We start from the raw sequence: 18,404 nt of genomic DNA on the forward strand, positions 1-18,404 counted from the left end.
GGTAGGGGTTCAGCTTCAACAATGTCGTCTTCGGAGACTACAGCATACCCAGCGACCCTGATTCCATTTATAACCTGGCTGCTTCCATCAGTGAATAAAGTCCATGCTCCTTGCCAGGGTTGGTCGCGTAAGTCGGGTCGGCTGGAATGTACTGTTGCCATAATTTCCCCACATTCATGAGAAACTGAAGTGGGGGTTGGGAGTAGAGTTGCAGGATTCAAGTTTTTACTGTCCTGTATTTGAATCTCTGGAGTTTCACATAATAACGCTTGGTACTTTACAAGACGTGAATTTGTCATCCATTTTGGTCCATGGGTCTCTAGCAGTCCTTGGATAGTATGAGGAGTAGTTACTTGTAAAATCTGTCCAAATGTTAGCTTAACAGCTTCGGGTATCAGTAGACATGCAGCAGCAATGCTTCGGAGGCATCCCGGCCATCCTTTTGACACATTGTCCATTCCTTTTGACAGATATGCAACAGGTCGTTCCCATGAGCCTAAGGTTTGAGTCAATACCCCTATGGCCATGCCTTTTTTCTCGTCGACGAATAGATGGAATGGTTTCATCACATCTGGCAATCCTAAGGCAGGTGGTTCAATTAAGGCTTCTTTTAGTTGACGTAAGCTTGCCAGTTCGTTTCCTTCCCATTGGAAGGGTTGAGATTCTGCCTCTTTACCCCGCAGCTTGTCGTACAGGGGTTGAGCAATAACTGCATAGTTAGCAATCCACAGCCTACAGTATCCTGCAGCTCCCAGGAACGCCCGGAGCTCTTTCTTACAAGTGGGTACAGGTTGATCTCTTATAGAACTGGTGCGAGAAATCCCCAGACATCGGGTTCCTCCACGTATTTGGAAGCCTAAATACTCTACTTCCAATTCACAGATTTGCGCTTTCTTTTTACTTGCACGATACCCTTTTGAGTACAACGTCTTTAGCAGCTGAAGAGTGGATACCGCACATTCGAGGTACGTCTCTCGAAACAACAGAAGGTCATCCACGTATTGTATGACTGGCCCATACTTTACTTGATACATCTTTAAATCTTTTGCCAGTTGCTCACCGAACAGCGTAGGTGAGTGCCTAAACCCTTGAGGCAACCTAGTCCATGTGTACTGCTGCTTTACTCCAGTATCTGCATCTTCCCATGTGAAAGCAAAAATCTTTTGACATTCCTCCGCCACCGGGACGGAGAAGAAGGCATCTTTGAGATCAATGACACTGTACCACTTTGATGCAGGAGAGACTTGAGCCAGGATTGAGTACGGATTTGGCACGAGGGCTACTAGATCTGCTACTTGACTATTCACTTTTCTTAAGTCTTGTACTGGTCGATAGTCATTTGATCCAGGCTTCTTTACTGGCAACAGAGGGGTGTTCCAAGCAGATCGGATTCGCCGGAGAATGCCCAAATCATACAATCTTTGCAGGTGTATCTGAATTCCTTGTCTGGCCATATAAGGAATGGGGTATTGAGATTGATTTATCACCTGTGCATTCTGTTTCATCTCGATCCAAATAGGGGTAGCGTTGATGGCTATTCCTCCTGGATTTTGTTCAGCCCATACTTTAGGTATACTGTCCATTAGCTGTCTGCGCTTTTCGTTGAGGACGGTGTTTTCTCCATATCGGTGCGTAGTGGTATGTTTGACTATGGGGAGATGTAATCTCCATTCTTCTTGGAGTGGACAGATGAGAGAGACTGGGTTATCAGCGAAGGATGCTCTTATTTCTCCTGTCGATTCAAATTGTAAGTTGGCTCTTAACTTACAAAGAAGGTCTCTCCCTATGAGGGGAACTGGGCATCCCGGGACGTAAAGAAACTGATGAGATACTAATTGTCCTCCCACCCGGACTTGTCGTTTCTGAAGAAAGGGAGCGATAAGTGGCTTTCCAGAGGCCCCTACAATAGAAATGTTTTTCGAAGTGGGCGTGGTAATAGCGGTAGTCATGACTGATCTTTGTGCCCCGGTATCTAACAATCCCTTAAATGTCTCAGTTCCTACTTTGATTTCTACTAAGGGATCGAATGGAAGAATTCCCTTCTCTAGTCATGCTTCACTACTGTCTTCGCTAGAGGTTTCTCCTACAGTCATCTGCCATTCAGCTTCCTTTGGTTTGGACGGAGTATATCCTTCCTGCTTCATTTGCAGGGACTCTGGGCATTCAGACTTCCAGTGTCCTTCTTGTCTACAGAATGCACATTGATTGGCTCCCAACGGCATCCTTCCACCCCTAAACGATCCTCCTCTACTAGCTCGTCCTCTGGGCGGTCCCCTCGAGGGTGACCTGCCCCTTCCTCTCGGCCCAGGATATCCCTGATAGTGCCTAGCCGAGTTTCCGAAATTCGTTTCTTCCAGCGCTGCAGCTAACAAACTAACACTTTCTCTTAACTTTCTACTTTCTTTCTTTTCTTTCTTGTCTCCGTCCGGCTCTCGGTTTACATAAACTCTGTCAGCCATGGCTTTTAAGTGGCTAATAGTCATTCCCTCAAATCCTTCTGATTTCTGTAGCTTCCGGCGGATATCGGGACAGGATTGTCCGACAAAGCTCATTACTATGACGGACTGACTTTTGGGGTCCTCTGGGTCGAACGGACTGTATTGCCGATATGCATCCATCAATCTCTCCAAAAAGATTCCAGGAGTTTCGTCTTTTCCTTGCACCACGTCGCGGATCTTTCCCATGTTCATGACTTTCTGCTTTCCTTTCTTTAAAGCTCCGAGAAAGGCGACTTGGTATGCAGCAATGCTGGCTCGCCCTGCAGCCGTCTGGAAATCCCAGTTGGGATCGGCGACAGGGGCATGCTCTCTCACTACTTCATCTGGATTACCGTCTGACCCGGCTCCCAGCCGAGCTGCTTCTTCCATGTTTAATTGTATTTGTCGGCGTTCTTCGGTGGTAAAAAGGATGGAGGCGAGGTGCCGAATGTCAGCCCAGTTGGGGTTATGGGCTGCAAAAATTCCTCGTAAAAAATCTAGCATCTGATCTGGATTATCAGCGTAAGAGGGGCCGAGCTGTTTCCAGTTAAAAAGATCGCTGGAAGTGAAAGGTATGTAAGTAAACAACTTTATAGTTTGCGTAGTATTATACTCGTTTTCTTCAGTAGGGACCACGGGAACTACGGTGGTTGTTTCTCTAATTGGTAGTTGTAAACTTGCGGCTTGGGTTTTACTGCGAGTGCCGCCGGATACGGACGACTCGCCGCCGTCTTCAACTTTTGCCGCCGCCGCTTCCGCTTCAAGCCGTACTTCGGGAATCGGCATTATTTCATGATCAATTTGGGCAGCGGCGGGAGCTGGGGGATCTGGTGGCGCATTATACGATTGAGGGCAGCTAGGGGCATAGGGTGGCGGCAGAAGATCTTCTGCGTCAGGCAGTACTGCAGGCGGCAGGGGTTTAATTTTTTTTTCTTGAGTCAGTGTGTTCCCTTGCACTACAAACATGGCCGCCGCAGATGACGCATGGTCCTTTATTCCTAAGATGGCCGCCCTTCCCTTTCTTTTCCGGTTTGAGGACTTCCGGTCACCCATTTTGTTTACTTGCGCCACCATTACGAGGGCGGCTCCCTCCACTAACTTCTTTGCCCACTTCGGAGGATTCTCGATAACTGCAATCCAAGCAGTTATGTATGGCTTATCCTCAGGGCAACCCGGATTTTCTTCTTTCTCAACTATTTTCAAGACCCTTGTGGCCGTTTGGAAATTGAAAGTTCCTTCCGGAGGCCAATTTACACACAAACCGGGCCACCTATGGGTGCATCGCTGAACCATTCCGGGCTTAGTACATTTACGTTTATCGAACACTTCACTATAGTGTTCCGTCATAACTTTTAGTGGAGTTGAATAGCCCCCTCCCATTAGGATAGAATTCACAGACAAAGGAGGGAAGGGAAGACGGATAGGTAAGGGGTCCGTATCCATCAGACACAAAAGGGTCACAATTGCCCCGACTAGAACGCGGTCGCCCGGTCTAGAACTGCGAGGCCATTCACTCTCTTTCACACAACAAGAAACCTATTCCCACTATCGTACGCGTTACTTCTTTTTCCTCTTTTTATGCGCGTGGCTTTCGGAATGCAATTCCTACCAAACCACCGCTTGGGGTGTGATCAAAGCCCCCTCGGTCCCCTCACGGATGGACCGGTTATTTGCTACTCTTTTAGCTATTCTTCACTTTTCCCATCATTCCCATAATACTCGCCTGCAGGGTTCTTCCGATCGTCACGAAAGCCTTCTTTCCAGATCACCAGCCCAGAGGTCTCAGAAGAATTTCTGTGGAACGGTCCCCTCAGAAACCCGATCGCTGAACTCAGCGGTGGCCACTCACCAGGTGCGTCTGGGGGATCGCTCCGCCACCAAACTACCGGACCAACTGGGGGGCTAAAATAGCGTCCCCGGTACCTCCTGGCTGGCTCGCCAAATGTAACCGTCTCTTTTTAGTCAGTAAGGAGGTCCAGACAACTGATCCGTAAAGATAGACTTTTATTGCCAGCAAGATGCAGCTAAGACAAAGGCTCAGTACAACTGCATGCCACGCCCCCTCCGGAGCAAACTTTTATGCACTTTACAATTCTTATCTTTCACACATGCGTTCTGATTTTTGCTGAACAAGCATTTCACAAATTGCTGAACAAGCATTAGCTAGCGTGGTCCTCTAGTAGGTGTAGCTTAAGATCAGACTATTGTTTCGTCATTTAATTGACGTGTTAGACATTTTACATTGTCATTCGTATTAATACAATACAAAGTATTATTCCAAAATGGAGTTACGTTACAAATTAGTGCGTCACTGCGTCACTACGCATTACGTATCATTTGCGTTGCAAATATTAGTATGTTCAAGATGGCTGTGCGTTTCACTGCTGGCATGATTAGTCGGAAGATGTTCAGTTGCTCTTTCGTACTTCAGGGGGGGTCCCGAAATTGAACCTCTTCATGACCACCCAGCGAATCTTTGTAAATCAAGCCACCCTGCCCAGACCCAGCAGGAGGAGTGACGGGAGCTGCCCCTTCACTACCCATTGCTCTGCACTGACAGTGCCGGCACTACAAACTTGCTCAAAACTCACAAGGTTGCACTTTTTTGGCTGCTGATCTCCTGCACTGCCAAATCAGCAACCTGAAAGTTCCAACCCACAAGTTTTGAATATGTTTTGCAGTGCTGGCACAGATGTTGCAGATTGGTGGGCAGCTGTGGGAGGGGGAAATACAGGAGAAGGGGTGAAAAAAACAGGGGGATGAATGATTGGGAAGAGGAAAAGAGGCAAAGGGTGGATGATACTGGGGAAGAAGGGAAAAGAGGAAATGGATGCTAGGATAGGGAGAAAAGAGATAGGGAGTGTTGCTGAGGAAGAATATGAAATAAGGGACAAGGAGGAGAATAAGGAGCGGCCTCGGAGGGAACGGGGAAAGCCATCGGGGCTCCCCTAGGGCTTGGCGTGCACCGATCCCGGATTTTATAACATGCGCCTCAGGGCGCCTCCACGCACTTTTCCGTTCCATCCCATGCATAAGCTGCTGCTCCTTCGGGAATGGGAAGCTCCAGAGACGGGGCTACGTGTGGGTAGAGCTTTGGACAAGCTCTATCCTCTTCCCAAAGATTGCCTGGAAATGCTGAAAATCCCCAAGGTGGACTCTTCGGTCTCTGCGGTCACCAAGCGCACCACCATTCCGGTGGTGGGAGCCACCGCCCTCAAGGATGTCCAGGACCGCAAACTTGAATTTTATCTCAAGCGTATCTTCGAAGGCTTAGCCTTAGGTGTCTGGGAGACGATCTGCAGCAGTCTCATGCAGCAGGCAAGCCTTAGATGGGTTCAACAATTACTCAGCACCCAGGACCTCCCATCTGCAGAGGCAGAGCAGGCTGAACGACTGGAGGGTGCAGTGGCGTATGGAGCGGATGCCCTCTACGATTTACTCCGTGTACAGGCCAAGGCAATGGTCGCAGCAGTGTTGGCCAGATGCCTCTTCTGGCTGCGCAACTAGTTGGCGGACTCCTCTTCCAAATCCTAGTTGGGCACACTTCCTTTCAAGGGTAAGTTGCTTATTGGCGAGGCTCCAGGATCTAGAAGCCATACTCCCAGTTCCAGTGGAGGAACAAGGCATCAGCCAGTATTCCATCTACTTCGTCGTGCCAAAGAAGGACAGTTCTTTCCGTCCCATCTTGGATCTCAAGAGGGTCAATCGGGCCCTCAGGGTACCCTATTTCCGAATGGAATCCCTGAGGGCAGTGATCGCAGCAGTTCATCCCGGCGAATACCTGGCCTCTCTTGATTTGACGGAGGCCTATCTCCACATACCTATTCGTCGAGAGCATCAGAAGTACCTCTGTTTCAACATCCTGGGCCAACACTTTCAGTTCCGAACTCTGCCTTTCGGCCTCGCCACCGCTCCACGCACCTTTACCAAGGTCATGGTGGTGGTGGCGGCAGCTCTTCGCCTAGAAGGAATCCTAGTCCATCCTTACCTGGACGACTGGCTCGTACGGGCCAAGTCAGTGACTCTCTGCAGAATAGCGGTAGATCGGGTCCTTGCTCTCCTCACCTCCCTCGGGTGGATAGTCAATTTCTCCAAGAGCAACTTTCAGCCCTCTCAGGTCTTGGAATTTCTGGGGGCGCGCTTTGATACCCGAGTTGGCAAGGTGTTCCTCCCGGACGCTCAAACATATGGATCGTGCACAAACTTCTCTTGCTCCCGCTTCCCATGTCATGGGACTACCTTCAGGTACTGGGGACCATGGCTTCCACTATCGACCTGGTCCCCTGGGCGTTTGCGCATATGCAATCATTACAGAAAGCTTTGCTATCCCACTGGAAGCCGGTGTCCGAGCAATTTCAGACTCCCCTACCTCTCTACAGTTCTCCCATCGCCGACATACAATGGTGGCTGTCGCTAGCGCACCTCTTGAAGGGAATGCCCTTATTGACTCCGCAGTGGATTGTAGTGACGACGGATCTCAGCCTCTCCGGATGGGGAGCGGTCTGTCAATCCCAGGCCACGCAGGGGTACTGGTCCCAAGTCCAGTCCCGCTGGCACATCAATCGTCTGGAGGCACGAGCGGTGTGCCTGGCTCTCGAGGTTTTTCTTCCTCTGATCCGCCGCAGAGCGGTGTGCATACTCTCCGACAATTCCACCACGGTGGCCTATATCAATCGACAGGGGGGCACCAGGAGTCATTTGGTGGCCCTCAAAGCCAGCAAGCTCCTTGCCTGGGCGGAGCGACATCTGGAGCGCCTGGCGGCCTCTCACATAGCAAACAAGGAGAATGTCCAAGCTGATTTCCTCAGCCGTCAATGTCTCGATCCCGGCGAGTGGGAGTTGTCAGACAGAGCAATGGACCTGATTGTTTAAAGGTGGGGTCCTCCTCACCTGGACCTGATGGCTACCTTGAGCAATGCCAAAGCTCCAAGATTCTTCAGCCACTGGAGGGAGCACTGCTCGGAAGGAGTAGATTCCCTGGCCCCCCAACGTTCTCCTCTATGTGTTTCCTCCGTGGCCCCTAGTGGGAAAGGTTCTCAGAAGAATAGAGCTCCACAGGGGGCCGGTCATCCTCGTGGCACCTGAGTGGCCCCACAGACCGTGGTTTGCGGATCTGGTGAACCTGGCGACGGACGGTCCTCTTCACCTCGGCCATCTATCACACCTACTTCGGCAGAGTCCCGTATTTTTCGACCAGGCATATCGCGTCTGTCTAGCGGCCTGGCTTTTGAACGGCAGAGATTAGGAAAGAAGGGATATAAGGAGGAAGTTATTTCCACCCTGCTTCGGTCCCGGAAGCTATCTACCTCTCTTGCTTATGTCCGGGTTTGGAAAATTTTCAAGAATGTATGTGCGGAATCCGGTGTACCGGCTCGTAAAGCTCAGATACCCCAGGTCCTTTCTTTTCTTCAGAACAGCCTATCCAAAGGTTTGTCTTTCAGCTCTTTGCGGGTCCAAGTGTCCGCCCTTGGCTCCCTCTTAGGCAACGTTGATGGATATTCGGTGGCGGCTCATCCGGATATCATTCGTTTCCTCAAGGGTGCTAAGCACTTAAAGCTGCCTGTTCGGGCTACTTGTCCTTCGTGGAGTTTTAATTTGGTCCTTCAGGCCCTCTGCGAGGCACCTTTTGAACCTCTCCGTCACTCTACCCTTAAAGATTTGACGCTCAAGACTGTTTTCCTGGTTTCCATTTCCTCCGCCAGAAGAGTGTCGGAGATTCAAGTGTTGTCTTGCAGGGAACCTTTCCTTCGTTTTACGGATTCAGGGGTTTTCCTCAAGACGGTACCTTCCTTCTTACCAAAGGTTGTCTCTTCCTTTGGTAAGAAGGTCGGCCGTCATAGTTGGTGATTCGATTATTAGGAATGTAGATAGCTGGGTGGCTGGTGGGCGTGAGGATCGCCTGGTAACTTGCCTACCTGGTGCGAAGGTGGCAGACCTCACGCGTCACCTAGATAGGATTTTAGACAGTGCTGGGGAGGAGCCGGCTATCATGGTACATGTGGGCACCAGTGACATAGGAAAATGTGGGAGGGAGGTTCTGGAAGCCAAATTTAGACTCTTAGGTAGAAAGCTGAAATCCAGAACCTCCAGGGTAGCATTCTCTGAAATGCTCCCTGTTCCACACGCAGGTCACCAGAGGCGGGCAGAGCTCAATGCGTGGATGAGACGATGGTGCAAGGAAGAGGGATTCAGTTTTGTTAGGAACTGGGGAACCTTTTGGGAAAGGGGGAGTCTCTTCCGAAGGGATGGGCTCGACCTTAACCAGGGTGGAACCAGACTACTGGCGCTAACCTTTAAAACGGAGATAGAGCAGCTTTTAAACTAGAACAAAGGGGAAAGCCGACAGTCGCTCAGCAGCGCATGATTCGGAGAGAGGTATCTTCAAAGGATACTAATGATGCATTAGAATTAGGGCATCCCGACAGTGAGGTTCCAATAATAAGAAAAGTAGTCCAAGTGCCTGTAACTAAAAACTCACCTGAGCTAAAAAATTCTAACTTATCCCTATCAATTAAAAAGCAGAATGAAAATACAAACAAAAAACAAATTTTGAAATGTTTGTATGCTAATGCCAGAATTCTAAGAAGTAAGATGGGAGAATTAGAATGTATAGCAGTGAATGATGACATAGACTTAATTGGCATCTCAGAGACATAGTGGAAGGAGGACAACCAATGGGACAGTGCTATACCGGGGTACAAATTATATCGCAATGACAGAGAGGAGCACCCGGGAGGCAGTGTGGTGCTTTATGTCCGGGATAGCATAGAGTCCAACAGGATAAACATCCTGCATGAGACTAAATGCACAATTGAATCTTTATGGGTAGAAATCCCATGTGTGTCGGGGAAGACTATAGTGATAGGAGTATACTACCGTCCACCTGGTCAAGATAGCGGTGAGACTGACAGTGAAATGGTAAGAGAAATTAGGGAACCTAAGCAAATTGGTAGTGCGGTAATAATGGGAGACTTCAATTACCCCAATATGGACTGGGTAAATGTATCATTGGGACACCCTAGAGAGAGAAAGTTCCTGGATGGAATAAATGATAGCTTTATGGCGCAATTGGTTCAGGAACCGACGAGAGAGGGAGCAATTTTAGATCTAATTCTCAGTGGAGCACAGGATTTGGTGAGAGAGGTAACGGTGGTGGGGCCGCTTGGCAATAGTGATCATAATATGATCAAATTTGAATTAATGACTGGAAGGGAGACAGTAAGCAAATCCACGGCTCTCGTACTAAACTTTCAAAAGGGAAACTTTGATAAAATGAGAAAAATTGTTAGAAAAAAACTGAAAGGAGCAGCTACAAAAGTAAAAAGTGGGCAAGAGGCGTGGTCATTGTTGAAAAAAATACGATCCTAGAAGCACAGTCCAGATGTATTCCACACATTAGGAAAAGTAAAAAGTCATGGGATAGGTGGCGATATCCTTTCGTGGATTGCAAACTGGCTAAAAGACAGGAAACAGAGTAGGATTAAATGGACAATTTTCTCAGTGGAAGTAAGTGGGCAGTGGAGTGCCTCAGGGATCTGAATTGGGACCCTTACTTTTCAATATATCTATAAATGATCTGGAAAGAAATACGACGAGTGAGATAATCAAATTTGCAGATGATACAAAATTGTTCAGAGTAGTTAAATCACAAGCAGATTGTGATAAATTGCAGGAAGACCTTGTGAGACTGGAAAATTGGGCATCAAAATGGCAGATGAAATTTAATGTGGATAAGTGCAAGGTGATGCATATAGGGAAAAATAACCCATGCTATAGTTACACAATGTTAGATTCCATATTAGGTGCTACAACCCAAGAAAGAGATCTAGGCGTCATAGTGGATAACATGTTGAAATCGTCGGTTCAGTGTGCTGCGGCAGTCAAAAAAGCAAACAGAATGTTGGGAATTATTAGAAAGGGAATGGTGAATAAAACGGAAAATGTCATAATGCCTCTGTATCGCTCCATGGTGAGACCGCACCTTGAATACCGTGTACAATTCTGTTCGCCGCATCTCAAAAAAGATATAATTGCGATGGAGAAGGTACAGAGAAGGGCTACCAAAATGATAAGGGGAATGGAACAGCTCTCCTATGAGGAAACTAAAGAGGTTAGGACTTTTCAGTTTGGAGAAGAGAGGACTGAGGGGGGATATGATAGAGGTGTTTAAAATCATGAGAGGTCTAGAATGGGTAGATGTGAATCGGTTATTTGCTCTTTTGGATAATAGAAAGACTATGGGGCACTCCATGAAGTTAGTGTGTGGAAAATTTAAAACTAATCGGAGAAAGTTCTTTTTCGCTCAACGCACAATTAAACTCTAGAATTTGTTGCCAGAGGATGTGGTTAGTGCAGTTAGTATAGCTGTGTTTAAAAAAGGATTGGATAAGTTCTTGGAGGAGAAGTCCATTACCTGCTATTAATTGAGTTGACTTAGAAAATAGCCACTGCTATTACTAGCAACGGTAACATGGAATAGACTTAGTTTTTGGTACTTGCCAGGTTCTTATGGCCTGGATTGGCCTCTGCTGGAAACAGGATGCTGAGCTTGATGGACCCTTGGTCTGACCCAGTATGGCATGTTCTTATAAACTCCTGGCCTTTTCTCCTGAAGATATAGCAGGTACAGCGGGGGTAATCTAAGGTGGCTTGATGTGAAGCGGGTTTTGCTGTGCTACCTCCAGGTTACCAATGAGTTCCGAGTTTCGGATCATCTTTTTGTCCTCTGGAGTGGTCCAAATAGGGGCAACAAGGCCTTTAAGGCTACGATTGCTCGTTGGTTGAAGGAGGCGATTGCGTCAGCCTATATCTGTCTTGGCCGAGCGGTTCCAGACGGCCTTAAGGCTCATTCTTAGAGTTCTCAGGCTACGTCGTGGGCGGAGAGTCAATCGGTCTCTCCTCAGGAGATATGCAGGTCAGCTATGTGGAAATCTCTGCATACCTTTGCTTGGCATTACCATCTGGATGTTAGGGCGCCAATGTTTGGGTCCTTCAGACGGCAGGTTCTTCGAGTGGGACTGTCTCGGTCCCACCCTATTTAGAGAAACTTTGGTACATCCCACGGTCTGGACTGATCCGGGTATGTATAGGGAAAGGAAAATTGGTTCTTACCTGCTAATTTTCATTCCTGTAGTACCACGGATCAGTCCAGACGCCTTTCCGTGTTTTTATCAGTCTGTCCACTTGAAGTTTTCTTCTGTTCTTACAGGTATTTCTGGATATCTTTTTCCTGGATTCTCATTGATGGTACCGGAAGCATCTCTTAAGATGACCATGGATATTCATACAAGAGCGATTATTTATAGAGTTCATTCAATTGTTCTAGTGTTCAATTATTTCACTGATTTACTAGTTATCTTGTTACTTGCTTGACCTTATACTCGTTGTCTTTATACTTTTCTGCTTTAACAATGATTATACTGAAGGGATGCAGGGTAGGCTCTGTCCTGATATAGGATACCCTTTATGTTTTGGTCTGCCTCCATCTGCTGGACAGGATCCATGGTACTACAGGAACGAAAATTAGCAGGTAAGAACCAATTTTCCTTTTGAAGTCCTAAAATGTTTCAGTTGTTTAAAAGAAAACTTATCCGAGGCCACCAGCTGAAATTTAACCATAAGGTCACCAATGATCATCAACTCCATATTTCTCCACACCTGACCCAACTGAGATAACCCTAAGGCTCCCCAAAGCTGAAAATCAGCTCAAATCAACCCTAGCTGAAATTCCTTATTCAATCTCTGAAGAGTCTTAAAAAAATGTCTACTCCCCACCAGCATAAACTTACTTATCCCACAGATTTATAGTGAGAGCAGTAAAGGGCGACTCTTGACTTTCTAGTGAGCCAGAGCTGCATTTTGATAGGGACCCGGTAACTAGTTAATATATTTAAGACAAATAGAAGAAAATGTGTTTTTCATTCAACATATAATTAAACTCTGGAATTTGTTGCCGGAGGATGTGGTGAAAGATGTTAGTGTAGTTAATTTAAAAAAAAAAAAAGTTTGGACAAGTTCCTGGAAGAAAAGTCCATAAACCATTATTAAGGTGGACTTGGGGAAATACAATGGGATAAACTATATGGAATCTATTGACCATTTGGGATCTTGGATTGGCCACTATTGGAAACAGGATGCTGGACATGATGGACCTTTGGTGTGACCCAGTATGGCAAGACTTTTTATTTTATTTAGAATCTTTTAATATACCAATGCTCAAGATAAATATCTTATCGTACCGGTTTACTGCATAACAGGGGACTTATGCTATGGTCTTATGAAAGATGAGATAGATATGGAGGGATAGGAGGAGGTGGAAGGGATGAAACTCAGACAGTGCCAAGGGTTGGAAAGGTAGAAAAGAGGAAGGTGGGATGTGCAGGAGTAACTAAGAGTTAGCTGAAATATGTGGCCAAAGCTATCGTGGAGTGAGAAGAGATGAGAGATGGCAGCTGTGAAGAGAAAGATGGAGATAAGTGAGGTGAAAAGAGAACAAGGGAGAAAGGATAGAGATGGAGAGCACCATGGTAGAGGACAGCCCACAATTGGAGGCGTGGCAACCTCACCCTTGCAAAATTGTGCACACCCTCAGGAAAAATGAGAGGGTGAATACAATGAGAAAGCTGGTGCAGCAGCTTTTTGTTTTACTGCATTCTGAGGCCCATGTAATAAGCAGTGCTGAGCCTCCTGCGGGTTTTTTACTCGGGTTTTAGCACGGAGTTTTCTGTGCTAACCTTACTCAAGTATGTAATACGGCTTTTGGTGCTGAAGAAACCCACCTTATGCTTAGCTCGGATGCATGCAAATCCCATGTAAAAGACAGCATTAGCTATTCCCCAGCAATACAGGGAGCTGCGTTTAAAGGGCATTCAGCTTAAAACACATTTTCTTAGTGCTGGAAATTTAACTCCTATGTCAGAGCAGGAGTAAAAGTTAATTCACATTCCTGGTGGCCATGTTACACTATTACTGTGCCCAGTGTGATAGTGTCTAGCTGCTTCTACCAGACACAAAAGTAGAATATCATGGCCACCAGGAATGTGAGTTAACTTTTACTCCATCTCAGGGCAAGGCGTTAACAAAACACAGGAATAAGGAGATAGATGTTTGAAGTTGTAAGGAGTGTGACCAAAATGGCCTTGCATGTAAAACTGGCACTGGGCATCCCAACCTGCACACAATCTTTCATTTCATGTAAGGCCATTTGGGTAAGGGAAATCAAAGGGTAAGTTCTGTGGAATGGGCACCTGCAGCCATTAAGGATGCACAGCACCACAGTGCATACTTTTCTGTTGTAGGTGCCCACCCTTTGATTTCACTTTGTCATGCCTTGCATGTGAGATTGTGCCCAAGTTGGGATGCCCAGTGCCAATTTTGTATGTGCAGTCATGTTGATCACACTCCTTCCAACTTCAAGCACTTACCTCCTTATTTCTGTTTTAAAGCACTTTTCTGTATTGATGTGGCCTTTTCAGGTTTGCTCACATTTTAGCGCATTATTTTTTCATTTAGTGTGCTTTATTTTTTTTACTCCTGCTTGATTTGTATCCCATTAGCTTACTGCATCCCGCAGGACCCCTTTTATTAACACGCTTATTAAGTAAAGCATGCGAAAAATATAACTCCAGTTTTAGCACGGGCTTTATTTCATCAGACACGCTGTTTGTTAGTTTGATAGCAGAAGTGGTAGCTGAGCTGAACAGTAGTAGTTTAGGGACAAATCCTCTGAGCTACCAACCAGTGTTGCCTTTCTGGTGCAGTCTTTTTGATGCCTGTTGCAAAGCATTCTGTAACTTGAAAACTACTTTTTTCTTTAATGAGGAAAAGCCAAGACCTCAGGGCCCAAAATGCTTTGCAGTTTCATTACAGGGATTTCACCCTCCCAGGATCTTAAGGTGATTTTAGTTAAAGTTTAACCCCCTCTGCAGCTTGCAGTCTTAAAATCCCGACTGAGCTGGACTGTAGGGGATTCGCTGTCATTGCAAAGAATTCTTTGTGGTCCTGTTTCCCATGCCCATCCTTTGATTTGAGCAATTTGGGGCATTGTCGTCAATGATCGGTACAATAACTCTCTTGTTTGGAATAGATTTTGTCCTTGTGTGGGAGACAAGTTTGAACGATGAGGAGGAGCAGCAGCAGCAGCAGAGAGACGAAATCAAAGGGTCTGAGAGTGGAGACCACCTGGAGCTGAAAACCGAGGAGCTTCACAAGAGTTACAGGAAGAGGTTCTTAGAAAGTCTGGTCTCTGCCGGTATCAAGCTGGAGGAGGTAACTGGTCCTTTCATTCTACTACCACGCGCACATTGCTTCAGGAGCAGGCTGGATCTCAGTTCTCTCTCCATATCCTGCAGTCTGAGGGGAATTTAGTCGGTTCAGTATATCCCTGGCTCCATGTCTACTTCCCTGATGGGTTCCAGCTCCTTCCCTGGAGGGAGGCCCAGCTCCATATTCATTTGGTTAGAGTACAGCCATTGCTCCCATTCCTGACTTACCTCTACCCAAGGGACTGGGGGCTTGTGGAGAAGACTCCATTTCTATATGCTCTTAATGCTGTCAAATGTATCTTTCATTTCCTCACCAATGAAAAGGAGAATTTATGCTCCATGCTTCTTGGCTCTTGGGCACTCTCTTAGCACATTCTCTCTTACCATCCACCAGTTGAGCTGTGCATCTCTTCAGATACAATCTTTCAGTATCCAGTCTCATGAAACCTGCATTAAATTCCATAGCTTTGAACTCAAGATATACAAAAGACAGAATTGTTGATTAAACTGATATATATATATATATATATATATATATATATATATATATATATATATATACCGCTATACAAAACACTTCAGAATAATCAAGTGTTGGCTCCCATCTGTTTCTTATAAAGAAAGATTACTGTAATTAGTTAACTCATTTCTCATTTCCCCATACGATATATTTAATAGCTGGATATTGTGCATAGATGCAGGGTTTATAAAAGTCTTCACACCTTGCACATTTTTCACATTAAAGTATGAGTTTGTTTCACTGATCTACACAACATTGTCTACACTTTCATCGTGACAGAAAAATTATAGAAATATTCCAAAAGCAATACAAATAAGAAACCAAAACCTCTTGATTGCATACATCTTCACACCCTTTGTCATAGCAAACCCAGCTGTTCGATAAATTGCCTTAACGAGGCCCATGAAAAGTTGAGTCCATCCATGTCCAATCTCAGTATTTCAGCTGATCTGAATACTCCTGGATGAAGAATCAGGCTGTTTCTGTTGTGTGAAGTGAATTTGAAACATGCCAAACAAGGAGATGCCAAAATAATTCTGGGATAACATTTTTCAAAGGTACAGCCTGGGGGAAACATTCAGTGTGTTTGAATATCCTTTGGGGCACTGTGGAGGCCATCATTGTAAAGTGGAAATAGGTTTGGCACCACCAAGACACTGCTGCAGCCAGGCTGTCCCTCCAAAGTCGTTAGCCGTGGGTTAAGGAAAGTGCTGTGGAAAGTCACTGTGAGGCCAAAGACGGCTTTAAAAGAACTACAGAGGTCTCTGGCTGACCCTGGGGAAAATGTTTACTGTTCAACAAATGCAAGATTACTGCACAAACATGGCCTGTGTGGGAGGGTGACGAGAAAGAAGCCACTGCTGAAGAAAAGCCATATGATATGCCGCATAGCGTTTGCAAAGAAACACTTGTGAAACACTTCAAGCATGTGGGAGAAGGGTTTGTGATCTGATGAGACCAAAGTGGAGCTTTTTGGTCTCAGTACTAAGCAATATGTGTGGCATAAAACAAATACAGCACATCACACTGTTAATACCATCCCTACAGTAACGTACGGTGCTGGCAGTATTATGTTGTGGGGGTGCTTAGCAGCAGTGTGGATGGTGCAAAGTACAGGCAGACCCTGGAGAAAAACCTGTTGTAATCTGCATAGACCTGGGACTGAGGAGAAGGTCCACCTTTCAGCAGGACAATGATCTAACTAAACATAAGGCAAAAGCAACAGTAGAGTGGCTCAGCAAGAAGAAAGTGAATGTCCTTGATTGACTCAGTCAAGCCCAGACCTGAATCCAATAGAAAATCTGTGGCAAAGATTGAAGTCAATAGATGATCCCCAGCCAACCTGAAAGATCTTGAGCTCTTCTGCCAAAATTAATGGGCAAAAACTGTACCAACCTGCTGTGCAAAACTGGTAGACACTTATCCTAAACTCTCATGGCTGTTCTAAAAGGGGCTTCCATTAAGTATTGAGTCAAGGGATGTAATGTCTCATGCAATCAAGACCTTTTTATTTTTTTTATTCTTAATTACTTTTGGAATATTTATGTATTACTGTTTGTTCAGCCAGACTAGTCCAGTTGCCTATATTTATGCTCCCTAACAGCAGACGGAGACAGAGAAAAACAAGTTTGCTGATGTCACCCTGTGTAGGGTCCGAGGCTGAAATCAGCCTCCTGGTATTCTACGTATCCAGCAGATAGAAGGCAGCATACCTGTGTGGCTATCTGAGTTCTAGCGTTAGGCTAGATGAAGAGGAATCAGCAGAAGGATTCCGGCTCACTACTTGGGTGATGGGGCTAAGGGGCTTTTCCTCACAGTATATTCTGAGAAGGGGACTTCCAGGGGAGTAGACTGACCAGCCTTCTAGGCCTTCCCTCCTAGCTTGTTATCCCTCTTCTTTGACTCTTTCCCTGCCTCCCTTCCTTTGGCTTCCTGGATACTGAGTAGGCAGAGTCTAATAATAAAGTAAAAAAAAAAAGATGATAGTAGAAAAGGGACATGAGAGCCTGGATATGATGTGGGTGCAGCTCCAGGATTCACTCAGGTCTGGAATTTGCAGTGGAATGTCCACGGAGTGTGCAGGATGTGAGTATCTGTTATGTTTTGTAGGGTTTGGGTGGACCCTTGGACACAGTGGCAGCTGACCACGCCTACGGGGGGAAGTCCCTTGAGGGGCCACAGGTCAGGCTCAGCTCTGGTAACACAAACACAGATTATATTTTTTATTAGACAGTTTATGAAGCCACCAGAGGTGGTGGTAGTGAGTAGAAGATGGAGCCCGGCTGGGCTAGTATTCCTCAGGGCGCTAGAACAGCAGCTTCTCCGGTAGTAGTGCTGAAGGAAGAAGAACTGAGAAAATGAGTACACTGAGATATTCATAGAGTCCCCAATATGGAGAAGCCCCGAGGTAGGAAGAGCTGGCCCTCGAGCGAGTACCAGATCCCTGGGCACAGAGACTCGTTGGCAAGTACTCACGCAGCAGTTCTCCGTGGAAGATGGCACTGGTGCTGGAACGGAGATAGGCCTTCGAGGAGCGAGTACCTGGTTCCAGGGAAACAGCTCTGAGGAGTAGATGATAATAGTACTCACAGATGGTGTCTGTAGCGAATTCTTCCAAGTAGAAGAGGAGATGGACACAGGCAGCGAGTCAGGGAACATGGGCCTTCGAGGAGCGAGGACCGGTTCCTGACAGTGACCTGAAAGAAGCAGAGAGGCCCCCGAGGAGCGGGTACCCCATTAACAGCAAAGAGTCCAAATAGAAGTTGAAGGCAGAGTAGCTGGGTACGGAGAGCGAATCCCATCCGTAGGAATTACCCTTGCTAACTCAAAGGCTAGCAATAAACAACAGGCTTAAATATCCAGGCAGCGTGACGTCATCACAGGGGGACGCCCCTGAGGTTCGCACTATAGAGGAAATAAAAATGAGGGCCGCGCAGCGCGCGCGCCCTAAGGTACCTGAGGAGCATGGCGGGAGGCAGCGCCCAAGCCGGTCCGGGGACACCGGAGAGGATGGCGGGCAGACGCCGCAGCAGCCAGATGTCCACAGGGAGCAGGAGGATTCGCAGAAAAAGAAAGGTAGGCGGAGTGAAGCCGTCTGGCCGCGACAGTTGCAACAGTATCCCTGGGGGGTGGGGGATCATGTTG

General features: G+C 46.6%; 1 protein-coding gene across 4 annotated transcripts in view; it reads left to right on the forward strand.

Moving 5' to 3' along the window:
- ANO7 (anoctamin 7) overlaps window positions 1-18,404 on the forward strand; it is a 190,254-nt gene that overhangs the window by 60,218 nt on the left and 111,632 nt on the right. For all 4 annotated transcript variants that reach the window (XM_029617122.1, XM_029617126.1, XM_029617125.1 and 1 more), the window contains exon 4: window positions 14,563-14,744. In XM_029617122.1, the coding sequence (XP_029472982.1) occupies window positions 14,563-14,744 (182 nt within the window). The remainder of the gene's footprint in view (window positions 1-14,562; window positions 14,745-18,404) is intronic.

This window comes from Rhinatrema bivittatum, chromosome 9 (genome assembly GCF_901001135.1).
Source record: "Rhinatrema bivittatum chromosome 9, aRhiBiv1.1, whole genome shotgun sequence".
In the NCBI taxonomy this organism is placed as follows: domain Eukaryota; kingdom Metazoa; phylum Chordata; class Amphibia; order Gymnophiona; family Rhinatrematidae; genus Rhinatrema; species Rhinatrema bivittatum.